Raw genomic sequence first — 13454 nt, forward strand, 5'->3', positions numbered from 1 at the left:
ACATAAGAATGAAAACATATGGTATCTGTCGTCTTCTGTATGACTTATTTCACTTAGCATCACACTCTCCAGTTCCATCCACGTTGCTACAAAAGGCCATATTTCATTCTTTCATTGCCAAGTAGTATTCCATTGTGTATCTAAACCACAATTTCTTTATCCATTCATCAGTTGATGGACATTTAGACCCTTTCCATAATTTGGCAATTGTTGAAAGTGCTGCTATAAACATTGGGGTACAAGTGCCCCTATGCATCAGCACTCTTGTATCCCAGCACTCTTGTATCCCTTGCTAGATACAGATCCCACTGTATCTAGCAGTGCTATTGCTGGGTCATAGGGTACATCTATTTTTAATTTTTTGAGGAACTTCCACAATGTTTTCCAGAGTGGCTGCACCAGTCTGCACTCCCACCAACAGTGCAAGACGGTTCCCATTTCTCCACATCCTCACCAGTATCTATAGTCTCCTGATTTGTTCATTTTAGCCACTCCGACTGGCGTGAGGTGGTATCTCAGTGTGGTTTTGATTTGTATTTCCCTGATGAAGAGTATCTTTTCATGTGCCTGTTGGCCATCCGGATGTCTTCTTTAGAGAAGTGTCTACTCATGTTTTCTGCACATTTCTTCACTTGATTATTTGTTTTTTTGGGTGTGGAATTTGGTGAGTTCTTTCTAGATTTTGAATACTAGCTCTTTGTCTGATATGCCATTTGCAAATATCTTTTCCCATTCCGTCAGTTGCCCTTAGTTTTGTTGATTGTTTCCTTTGTAGTGCAGAAGCTTTTTATCTTCGTGAGGTCCCAATAGTTCATCTTTGCTTGTAATTCCTTTCCCTTTTGGAGATGTGTCAAGTAAGAATTGCTGCAGCTAAGGTCAGAGAGGTTTTTCCTGCTTTCTTCCCTACTGCTTTTGGATATTTTTTTGATGGTTTCCTGTCTCACATTCAGGTCCCTCATCCATTTTGGGTTTATTTTTGTCAATGGTGTAAGAAAGTGGTTTAGTTTCATTCTTCTGCATGTTGCTGTCAAGTTCTTCCAGCACCATTTGTTAAAGAGACTGTCTTTTTTCCATTGGCCAGAGATTAGTTGGCCGTACTTCTGTGGGACTAATTCTGGAGTCTCTATTCTATTCCATTGGTCTGTGTGTCTGTTTTTGTGCCAATGCCATGCTGTCTTGATGATGACAGCTTTGTAGTAGAGACTAAATTCTGGGATTGTGATGCCTCCCGCTTTGGTCTTCTTCTTCAATATTACTTTGGCTATTCGGGGTCTTTTGTGGTTCCATACAAATTTTAGGATAGCTTGTTCTAACTTTGAGAATGCTGGCGCAATTTTGTTTGCGATTGCATTGAATGTGTAGATTGCTTTGGGTAGTATTGACATTTAACAATATTTATTCTCACAATCATGAGCACAGCATGTTTTTCCATTCCACCATTGGGGCTACAGTGAGACTGGTGTGTACCTTATCCTCCCCTCTCCCAGGGGCAGGACTCACTGTGGAGTGGTGTGGCCCCTGTCTGGGCTACATGCACACTGCCAGGCTTGTGGTGCTGCTTCGATGGGATCTGGCCACGGGTGTACTAGCTGGCGTGGATCAGCAGGTTGCACAGGGGCGGGAGAGGCAGGCTTAGCTCACTTTGCTGTTGGTGGTCCCCTGCGGGAGTGGCCCTGCAGCACCGGGAGGGAGGCAGGACTTTCAAAGAGATGGATCCACAGAAGCCCAGCATTGGGCATTTGCACAGTGCAAGCAAGTTCGGTGACAGGAAATGGTTCCTTTTGGAATTTCACCTGGGGGATGGGAGAGGGAAATGGCACCTGCCAGGGCCTTTGTTCCCCTGCTGAGCTGCACTCTGTCTTCCAGGGCTCAACAACTATCTCTCCTGGCATCCTCTCACCCTCCCCGCTCCCCAAGAGCAGAGCTGTTGACTTTTAACATTCCAGATGTTAAGTCCTGCTGGCTGTAAGGACTCACGCAGTCCAGCCCCTCCTCTTTACAAGCCAGACTTCAGGGGCTCTGCCTTGCTGGGAGGGCTGCCCCTACACACCCCAGCTCCCTCCTGCCAGTCCGTGTATCACGCACCACCTCTCCTCCCTTCCTACCCTCTTCCATGGGCCTCTTGTCTATGCTTGGCTCTAGAGAGTCCATTCTTCTAGTCTTCTGGTGGTTTTCTGGGTTATTTAGGCATATGTAGGTGGAATCTAAGTGACCAGCCAGACAAGGTGAGACCAGCATCCTACTATGCCGCCATGTTCTGGAGAGCCTCTAGCATATTATTTTTAGAATCACTCTGGTTATGAATAAACACAGGGAAGCTATGGTCACTGAATACAGTGTTAAAAGAAATATTCCAAAAGGAGAGAGCACACAAACAAGTGCATCTGGGATACTCATGCAGACTTTAGACATTTTATTTCTACCTAAAGTGATGCTATTTTTTGTTACCAGGGTATTGACCTCTAGACCTTCATGAGGAGTCATGGACACAAATAATGAAAGCTCCACTACAGACTTCATCCTGCTGGGGTTTTCTGATCTGCCCCAATTAGAACACATCATCTCTGGGGTTGTCTTCGTCTTCTATATTATGACTCTAGTAGGAAACACAGCCATCATCCTTGTATCTAACCTAGACAGCCAGCTCCATACTCCCATGTATTTCTTCCTATCCAATTTGTCTTTTCTGGATCTCTGTTATGCAACTAGCATTATCCCACAGATGCTGGTAAATCTATGGGGTCCAACAAAGTCTATTACCTATGGAGGGTGTGTGCTCCAATTCTTTTTTGCCCTTGACTTGGGAGCCACAGAATGTCTTCTCTTGGCTGTGATGGCCTATGATCGCTATGCTGCTGTCTGTCAACCTCTTCACTACACAGTATTAATGCACCCTCAGCTTTGCCAGAAGATGGTGCTCACTGCCTGGTTAGGTGGTCTTGGCAGTACCTTAATCGTTTGTTCCTTGACTTTGAAGTTGCCAAGATGTGGGCACCGGGAGGTGGATAATTTTTTCTGTGAGATGCCAGCCTTGCTCAAGATGGCTTGTGTCTACTCAAAAGTAATTGAGATTGTTGTCTTTGCTCTTGGAGTGATAGTTCTTCTAGCACCTCTATCAATAATTTTCATCTCATATGCAATTATCACTCAAGCTGTCATGAGGATCAAGTCAACAGCAAGGTGGCATAAGGTACTTAATACATGCGGTTCCCACCTCACAGTAGTAACTCTGTTTTATGGAACAATCATTTATATGTACATGAAGCCACAGAATAGCACATCTGAAGATGAAGGGAAGTTCCTTACACTATTTTACACAATCGTCACACCGACCCTTAACCCTCTGATCTACACTTTAAGAAACAAAGATGTGAAGAGTGCAGTAAAGAGAATACTGTGTGAACGAAAATGGTCAGCAAAGTCATGAGTTAGATGGAAGAGAGGTAAGGAAATAACACTGACCTTTACCAACAGAAGATGAGTCAATTCATTTCTGTAAGGAACACTTACTGGGTGTCTACCTTGTACCAAGAATTGTACCAAGTACCGATTTGTAAATAGGTAGGAAGTACACCAAAATTATAGGAGATAGAGATACAGATACATAAAGGAACTTCAATTCATACATTTAAAATGCTTCAAGACTAATCTGGGACTACAGATAAATAAACATATAATGATTAAATGTGCTTAAGTACAGTAATAGAGATATGTACCAAGTACTAAGAATATATTTCACCTGGAATATTTTTATGTAGGATTACACTGGACACTGATTTTTTTCTTCCCAGACACCCCTGTACATCCACTTGATACTGCCGGTGGGGACTTTGTGGTGGAGACCAACTACCCACCCTTATTCATTCCACTTTCTGCTTCAAGTTTTAACTGCTGCAGGGTCACCATGTGGCATATCATATCTCTGAGACTGGCCTCCACTAACATAATATGAGGAGTGAAATGTGTGGAACTCATGGTTTATCTTATCTAATAAGAAGGTATTTATTCTCACCCTCCTCCCTCCTGTTCCTGCTGGCTGCAGTGTGGATGTGGAAGGTCTCTAGCTTTGCCAAAAATCCTAAGAGGGAATGAAACAATAAGATGGAACCAGAACCCCCACCAGCAGAGCAATGCCTCCACAGTATTACAGCAGAAAAATATTCTATATTATTTAATATAATGAAGTCATTTTATTTTGGGGTTCCTCTGTTAGAGTAACTTAACTTTTAACCTTCATAGCCTGACAAAGAGTTTTAGCTTTTTCTTCTAAAGTTGTGTGGTCCTGGACCAGCACAAACAGCATCACTTGGCAACTTATCAAAAATGCACACTCTTGGGCCCACCTCAGCCCTACTGAGCCAACAATGCAGGATGGACTCAGCAGCTGACGTTTCTTACTAAACACTACAGGCAATGAGGCTAAATTTGAGAACCACTATTACAGCGAATGGGGAGACATTGAGTCTCTAAACAGAATATTAACATGATTTCATAGATTTTAATTAATTTATTTCCTATAGACATGTGAAAATAGATGGGTACCATTTCTCAAGGTTCTTGAATAACAGAAATGAAAAACATAAAAGGTTTCATCTATCATGATCTCACGGTTCTTGGGTTCAAGCCCCGCATCCTGTTCTGTGCTGATAGCTCAGAGCCTGAAGCCTGTTTCAGATTCCATGTCTCCCTCTCTCTCTCTCTTTCCGCCCCTCCCCTGCTCGTGCTTTGTCTCTCTCTGTCTCAAAAAATAAACAAACATTAATTTTTTTTTAAAGTTACAAAGTTCCTGTTACAAAATAACAAGTCATGGGGTACTTAGATGGCTAAGTTGATTGAGCATCAAACTCTTGATTTCAGCTCAGGTCGTGATCTCAGGGTCATGGGATTGAGCTCCGAGCTGGACTCTGTGCTGAGTGTGGTGCCTGTTTAAGATCCTCTCTGTCTCTCTCTGTCTCTGTCTCTGTCTCTCTCTCTCTCTCTCTCTTTCTCCTTCTGTATCCCTATCCCTCTTCCCCTCTCCTCTGCTTGCTCTCTCTTTCTCTAAAATAAGTCACGAGAATAAAAAGCACAACACAGGGAATATAGCCAAAATATAGTAAAGTATGGGAACAGGTGGTGACTATATTTACTGTGGTGAACACAAATTAATGTATAGAATTGTTGATTCACTGTTTATATCTGAAACTAACCTGATAATTGTATATCAATTATACTTCAATTAAAAATAAATTTAAACAAAAAAATGTTACACATGGATTTTCAGCTGCATGGACATACCCTAACCCTTGTGTTGTTCAAGGGTCAGCCATAGAATGTTGGCTTTGTCACCAATAGATCCGAGTCAGCACCACTTCCTCTGCCTACCAATCATAAGATACCAATCATAAGGTACATTTTAACTTTTCTGAGCCACCTAACCTTTAAGCCTACTTCATAAGATTGTTGTTGGCCATAAGTGCCTCATGCAGAACAGCTCTTGATAAACGTTTGCTATTACCAATGTGTGATCAATATATCAAATACAAATGCAGAACTCTCAACATCCTAGTGTCTTGGTAAGGTCCATCTTAGTATTGATGGTATGGCATGTTTTCAAATATATTTATTTACCATGTTCATATTTTGGAAATAAATAAATTTATTTTATTTTCTAAATAAAAACTTTTACTGGAAAAAATTTCATGTAAGAATATGGTTATAATTTAGGGATATCTGGAGGAAGATAACAAGGTAGAAGGACCCTAAACTCACCTCATATGACAAATACAACTAGGTAATACATCAGTGTAAATAATCCAGAAAATGACCCAAAGACTGGTTTAAAAAATTCCACAACTAAACATAGAGAAGAAGCCACATTGAAGAGGGGGTAGGAAGAGTTAAGACATGCTCAGGAGCTAAACTGCAGGGTCTGGCCCCCAGATGGAGGGACTGGTGGGCAAAGAGAGGGGAGAGAAACAGACTATTACACCTGGAAGCCTTCATGGGAAAAACACATCCCAATAATGTTTGGATTTGAAAATAGAGGGGCCACGGGGCGCCTGGGTGGCGCAGTCGGTTAAGCGTCCGACTTCAGCCAGGTCACGATCTCGCGGTCCGTGAGTTCGAGCCCCGCGTCGGGCTCTGGGCTGTTGGCTCAGAGCCTGGAACCTGTTTCCGATTCTGTGTCTCCCTCTCTCTCTGCCCCTCCCCCATTCATGTTCTGTCTCTCTCTGTCCCAAAAATAAATAAACGTTGAAAAAAAAAAATTTGAAAATAGAGGGGCCAAATGTTGTCAGTTCTTACAACAAGGAGACTTAAAGCCTAGAACTTTGAAAATTAGTGGGTCTAGCTTTGGGAGAGCCTGGAAGGCAATAGGAAACTGAGTCGTCATCCTTAAAGTCCCTGATAAGAAACTGAGTTCCTCATCCCTGAGTCCCCTAAAACAACAAACAGCCCTCTGAGATACAGCATAGAAGCAACATTTTGAGAAACATATGAGGCGGATGTGAGGGAGTTATTTACTAATCTCAGGGTTTATTGTGGGACTTATCCAAGAAAAATGGAGCTGGTGCGTGCCATTATCCCTGCCCCCCCCCCATTTCCAGCATGGATACAAGGCTACCTGCAGGAATCTATAATGGCTCTGGCATTCACTGCCTAGATAATTTACACCACATCCTGGCCCCTCCAGTCAAGTCTGTATCAGTCCTGGCACTGCAGATCCCGTGCACCAGAATACCAGTACCCCTTGCTAATGCCATGTATCCTGAATGTGCACTTTGTGGGGCATCAGTCTAGTGGATGATGAACTCCTAGGGAGGATGCACACATCTTGTTAAAACTGTGGACCTCACCCATGTGTGCTTTGTGAAGTGGACCCTGCCGGCCCAATCTCTGTGGTGACTGTGTATCCCATATGGAAGAGGGCCATAGCAAACTTGTTAAAAGTGTGTGCCCTGCCAACTACTATCAAGAGCATGAAATATAGATGATGTTTCTAACAGAAACAGACACAGAGAGTTAGGCAAAATGAGAAGACAGAGATGTGTGTTCCAAATGAAAGAACAAGACAAAATCACAGCAAGAGACCTAAGTGAAACGGACATAAATAATATGTCTTATAGAGAATTTAAAATAATGATCTAAAGATACCCATGTCTTGAGAAAAGAGTGGAGAACATCACTGATACATAGAGATAAACAAAGAGATAAAAAAGGAACAAACCAGACATAAAGAGCACAATAATTGAAATTGGAAATACGTTAGACACTTGGGCTCTTTCCATGGTTTCGTTATTGTTGACAGCGCTGCTATGAACATTGGGTTGCATGTGTCCTTTCTAACCAGCATTTATGTATCCCTTGGGTAAATTCCTAGTAGTGCAATTGTTGGGTCTCAGCTCTACTTTTAATTGTTTGACGATCCTCCATACTGTTTTCCAGAGTGACTGCAATGGTTTGCATTCCCACAAATAGTGCAAAGGTGTTCCACTTTCTCTGAATTCTCACCAACATCTGTTGTTGCCTGAGTTGTTAATTTTAGCTATTCTTACTGCTGTGGAGTGATATCTCACTGTGGTTTTTTTGGTTTTTTTGGGTTTTTTTGTTTGTTTGTTTGGCTAATAGACACATTTTTTTTTTGGTCCAAGAGCTTTTTTTTTTAAATATGAAATTTATTATCAAATTGGTTTCCATACAACACCCAGTGCTCATCCCAAAAGGTGCCCTCCTCAAAACCCATCACCCACCCTCTCCTCCCTCCCACCCCCCATCAACCCTCAGTTTGTTCTCAGTTTTTAAGTCTCTTATGCTTTGACTCTCTCCCACTCTAACCTCTTTTTTTTCTTCCCTTCCCCCATGGGTTTCTGGTAAGTTTCTCAGGATCCACATAAGAGTGAAACCATATGGTATCTGTCTTTCTCTGTATGGCTTATTTCACTTAACATAACACTCTCCAGTACCATCCATGTTGCTACAAATGGTCATATTTCATTCTTTCTCATTGCCATGTAGTATTCCATTGTGTATATAAACCACAATTTCTTTATCCATTCGTCAGTTGATGGACATTTAGGCTCTTACAATAATTTGGCTATTGTTGAGAGTGCTGCTATAAACATTGGAGTACAAGTGCCCCTATGCATCACCACTACTGTATCCCTTGGGTAAATTCCTAGCTGCTGCTGGGTCATAGGGTAGGTCTATTTTTAATTTTTTGAGGAACCTCCACACTGTTTTCCAGAGCGGCTGCACCAGTTTGCATTTCCACCAACAGTGCAAGAGGGTTCCTGTTTCTCCACATCCTCTCCAGCATCTATAGTCTCCTGATTTGTTCATTTTAGCACTCTGACTGGCATGAGGTGGTATCTCAGTATGGTTTCAATTTGTATTTCCCTGATGAGGAGTGACGTTGAGCATCTTTTCATGTGCCTCTTGGCCATCTGGATGTCTTCTTTAGAGAAGTGTCTATTCATGTTTTCTGCCCATTTCTTCACTGGATTATTTGGGGTTTTTTTGGGTGTTGAATTTGATAATTTCATTGTAGATTTGGATACTTACCCTTTATCAGATGTCATGTGTAAATATATTCTCTCGTTCCATCAGTTGTCTTAGTTTTGCTGATTGTTTCCTTCACCGTGTAGACCTTTTTATGTTTTTTTTTAATTTATTTAAATCAAAGTTAGTTAACATCTAGTGTAATTATGATTTCAGGAATAGAATTTAGTGATTCATCACTTACATATAACACTGAATGCTCATCCCAAGAGCCCTTCTAATGCCTATCGGCCATTAGCCCACGCTTCCACCCAACAACATGCCAGCAACCCTCAGTTTGTTCTCTGTATTTAAGAGTCTCTAATGGTTTGCCTCCCTCTCTCTTTTTATCTTATTTTTGCTTACCCTCCCCTATGTTTATCTTGTTTGTTTCTTAAATTCCACATATAAGTGAAATAAAATGGAATCTTTCTCCTACTGTCTTATTTTGCTTACCATAATACACCCTAGTTCCATCCACATTGTTAAAAATGGCAAGAGTTCATTTTTTTTTATTGAATCACATCTTCTTAATTCATTCACCAGTCAAAAGACACTGGGGCTCTTTCAATACTTTGGCTATTGTTGATAGTGCTGGTATAAACATTGGGGTGCAGGTGCCCCTGTGAATCAGCATTTTTGTATCCTTTGGATAAATACCTAGTAGTACCATTGCAGGGTTGTAGGGTAGTTCTATTTTTAACCTTTGAGGAACCTCCATATTGTATCCCAGAGTGGCTGCATCAGTTTGCATTCCCACTAACAATGCAAAAGGGTCGCTCTTTCTCTGCATCCTTGCCAACACCTGTTGTTGCCCGAGTTGTTAATTTTAGCCATTCTGACAGATTTGAAGTAGTATCTCATTGTGGGTTTGATTTGTATTTCCCTGATGATGAGTGTTATTGAGAATTTTTTCATGTGTCTGTTAGCCTCTGGATATCTTCTTGGAAAAAGTGTCTGTTCATGGCTTTTATCCATTTCTTCATGGGATTATTTGTTTTGGGGTGTTGAATTTGATGAGTTTTTTATAGATTTTGGATACTAACCCTTTATCTGATAGTTTATTTAAAACTATCTTCTCCCATTCTGTCTGTTGCCTTTTAGTTTTTCTGATTGTTCCCTTTGCTGTGCAGAAGCATTTTGTCTTGATGAGGTACCAATACTCCATTTCCGCTTTTGTTTTCTTGCCTCTTGAGAAGTGTTGATTAAGAAGTTGTTGCAGCCAAGGTCAAGAGGTTTTTGCCTGTTTTCTCCTCTAGGATTTGATTTCCTGTCTTACATTTAGGTCTTTCATCCATTTTGAGTTTATTTTTGGTATGATATAAGAAAGTGGTCCATGTTCATTCTTCTGCATGTCGCTGTTCAGTTTTCCCAACACCACTTGCTGAAGAGACTGTCTTTATTCCATTGGATATTCTTTCCTGCTTTATCAAAGATTAGTTGGTCATACATTTCTAGGTCCATTTCTGGGTTCTATATTCTGTCTCATTGATCTGAGTGTCTGTTTTTGTCCCAGGACCATACTGTCTTGATGATTACAACATTGTAGTACATGCTAAAGTCTGAAATTATGATGCCTCCGGCTTTGGTTTTCTTTTTCAACGTGGCTTTGGCTATTCATGGTCTTATGGTTCCTTATAAATTTTGTGATTGTTTGTTCTGTGAAGAATACTCGTGTTATTTTGATAGGGAATGCACTGAATGTGTAGATTGCTTTGGGTGGCAGTGACATTTTAACAATATTTGTTCTTCTAATCTATGAGCATGGAATGTTTTTTTCATTTAGTTGTATTTCTTCAATTTCTTTAATAAGCTTTCTATAGTTTTCAGTGCGTATAGATTTTCGCCTATTTGGCATGGTTTCGTTGCTACTTTAACATGGGATAGATGCCTTCATTTCAAATTCTGCTCCTACATTACTGGTGTCCAGAAATCCAACGGATTTCTGCACATTGATTCCATATCCTGCACTTTGCTGAAATCATGGATCCATTCTAGCAGTTTTTTGGTGGAGTCTTTCATGTTTTCCACATATACTATGATGCCGACTGTGAAGAGTGCAAGTTTGTCTTCTCCCTTACCAATTTGTATGACTTTTATTTCTTTGTGTTGTCTGTTTGCTGAGGCTAGGGCTTCAGTACTATGTTGAATAACAGTGGTGAAAGGGTACATCTCTGTCATGTTCCTGACCTTAGGGGGAAAGGTCTCAGTTTCTCCCCATTGAGGAAGACATGAGCTGTGGGTCTTTCATATATGGACTTTATGATCCTGAGGTTGTTCCTTATATCCCAACTTACTTGAGGGTTTTTTCAAGAAAGGATGCTGTATTTTGTCAAATGCTTTTTATTCATCTATTGAAAGTATCGTGACATTCTTATCCTTTCTTTTATTAATATGATGTAACATGTTGATTGATTTCTGGATATTGACACATCCCTGCAGCCCAGGAATAAGTCCCATTAGATCATGGAGAATAATTCTTTTAAAAAGTTGTTGAATTCAATTTGCTAGTGCTGCTGTTGAGAATTTTTGTATCCTTGTGAATCATGGAAATTGATCTGTAATTCTCCTTTTTAATGGGGGTCTTTGGTTTTGGAATCAAGGTAATTTTGGCTTCATAGAATGAGTTGGGAAATTTTCCTTCTGTTTCTGTTTTTGGAACAGTTTTAAAAGAATAGGTATAGGACTTTTTAAAATGTTTGGTAGCATTCTTCTGGGAAGCCATCCAGCCCCGGGATCTTATTGGTTGGATGAATACTGATTCTACTCCTTTGCTAGTTATGGGTCTGTTCAAATTTTCTATTTCTTCCTTTTTCAGAGCACAAATGTCCACCGGCTGATGAATGGATAAAGATGTCCCTAAAGTTTGGGGGGTTTAAAAGATAGTAGGCTTGGGGATGGAGAACTATTTATCATGCTACTGGAAGCCAAAAGAAAGCTGGAGTAGCCATACTTATATCAGACAAACTAGACTTTAAATTAAAGGCTGTAACAAGAGTTGAAGAAGGGCATTATATAATAATTACAGGGTCTATCCATCAGGAAGAGCTAATAATTATAAATGTCTATGCGCCGAATACCAGAGCCCCCAAATATATAAAACAATTACTCACAAACATAAGCAACCTTACTGATAAGAATGTGGTAATTGCAGGGGACTTTAACACTCCACTTACAGAAATGGATAGATCATCTAGACACACGGTCAATAAAGAAAAAAGGGCCCTGAATGAGACATTGGATCAGATGGACTTGACAGATATATTTAGAACTCTGCATCCCAAAGCAACAGAATATACTTTCTTCTCGAGTGCACATGGAACATTCTCCAAGATAGACCATATACTGGGTCACAAAACAGCCTTTCATAAGTATACAAGAATTGAAATTATACCATGCATACTTCCAGACCACAATGCTATGAAGCTTGAACTCAACCACAGGAAAAAGTCTGGAAAACCTCCAAAAGCATGGAGGTTGCAGAACACCCTACTAAAGAATGAGTGGGTCAACCAGGCAAAGAGAAGAAATTAAACAATATATGGGAACAAACGAAAATGAAAATACAACAATCCAAACGCTTTGGGACGCAGCGAAGGCAGTCCTGAGAGGAAAATACATTGCAATCCAGACCTATCTCAAGAAACAAGAAAAATCCCAAATACAAAATCTAACAGCACACCTAAAGGAAATGGAAGCAGAACAGCAAAGACAGCCTAAACCCAGCAGAAGAAGAGAAATAATAAAGATCAGAGCAGAAATAAACAATATAGAATCTAAAAAAAACTGTAGAGCAGATCAAAGAAACCAAGAGTTGGTTTTTTGAAAAAATAAAAAAAATTGACAAACCGCTAGCCAGGCTTCTCAAAAAGAAAAGGGAGATGACCCAAATAGATAAAATCATGAATGAAAATGGAATTATTACAACCAATCCCTCAGAGATACAAGCAATTATCAGGGAATACTATGAAAAATTATATGCCAACAAATTGGACAACCTGGAAGAAATGGACAAATTCCTGAACACCCACACACTTCCAAAACTCAATCAGGAGGAAAGAGAAAGCTTGAACAGACCCATAACCAGCGAAGAAATTGAATCGGTTATCAAAAATCTCCCAACAAATAAGAGTCCAGGACCAGATGGCTTCCCAGGGGAGTTCTACCAGATGTTTAAAGCAGAGATAATACCTATCCTTCTCAAGCTATTCCAAGAAATAGAAAGGGAAGGAAAACTTCCAGACTCATTCTATGAAGCCAGTATTACTTTGATTCCTAAACCAGACAGAGACCCAGTAAAAAAAGAGAACTACAGGCGAATATCCCTGATGAATATGGATGCAAAAATTCTCAATAAGATACTAGCAAATCGAATTCAACAGCATATAAAAAGAATTATTCACCATAATCAAGTGGGATTCATTCCTGGGATGCAGGGCTGGTTCAACATTCGCAAATCAATCAACGTGATACATCACATTAACAAAAAAAAAAAGAGAAGAACCATATGATCTTGTCAATCGATGCAGAAAAGGCCTTTGACAAAATCCAGCACCCTTTCTTAATAAAAACCCTTGAGAAATTCGGGATAGAAGGAACATACTTAAACATCATAAAAGCCATTTATGAAAAGCCCACAGCTAACATCATCCTCAACGGGGAAAAACTGAGAGCTTTTTCCCTGAGATCAGGAACACGACAGGGATGCCCACTCTCACCGCTGTTGTTTAACATAGTGTTGGAAGTTCTAGCATCAGCAATCAGACAACAAAAGGAAATCAAAGGCATCAAAATGGGCAAAGATGAAGTCAAGCTTTCGCTTTTTGCAGATGACATGATATTATACATGGAAAATCCGATAGAGTCCACCAAAAGTCTGCTAGAACTGATACATGAATTCAGCAAAGTTGCAGGATACAAAATCAATGTCCAGAAAT

At 40.3% G+C, this 13454-nt stretch overlaps 1 protein-coding gene across 1 annotated transcript; it reads left to right on the plus strand.

Moving 5' to 3' along the window:
• The first annotated feature begins 2482 nt into the window (after positions 1-2482).
• Positions 2483-3427, plus strand: LOC115515034 (olfactory receptor 2W1-like). The gene has a single exon (XM_030317140.1). The coding sequence runs from the start codon at positions 2483-2485 to the stop codon at positions 3425-3427; it is 945 nt and encodes a 314-aa protein (XP_030173000.1).
• The last annotated feature ends 10027 nt before the right edge of the window (positions 3428-13454 follow it).

Source organism: Lynx canadensis, chromosome B2, assembly GCF_007474595.2.
Source record: "Lynx canadensis isolate LIC74 chromosome B2, mLynCan4.pri.v2, whole genome shotgun sequence".
Taxonomy (NCBI): domain Eukaryota; kingdom Metazoa; phylum Chordata; class Mammalia; order Carnivora; family Felidae; genus Lynx; species Lynx canadensis.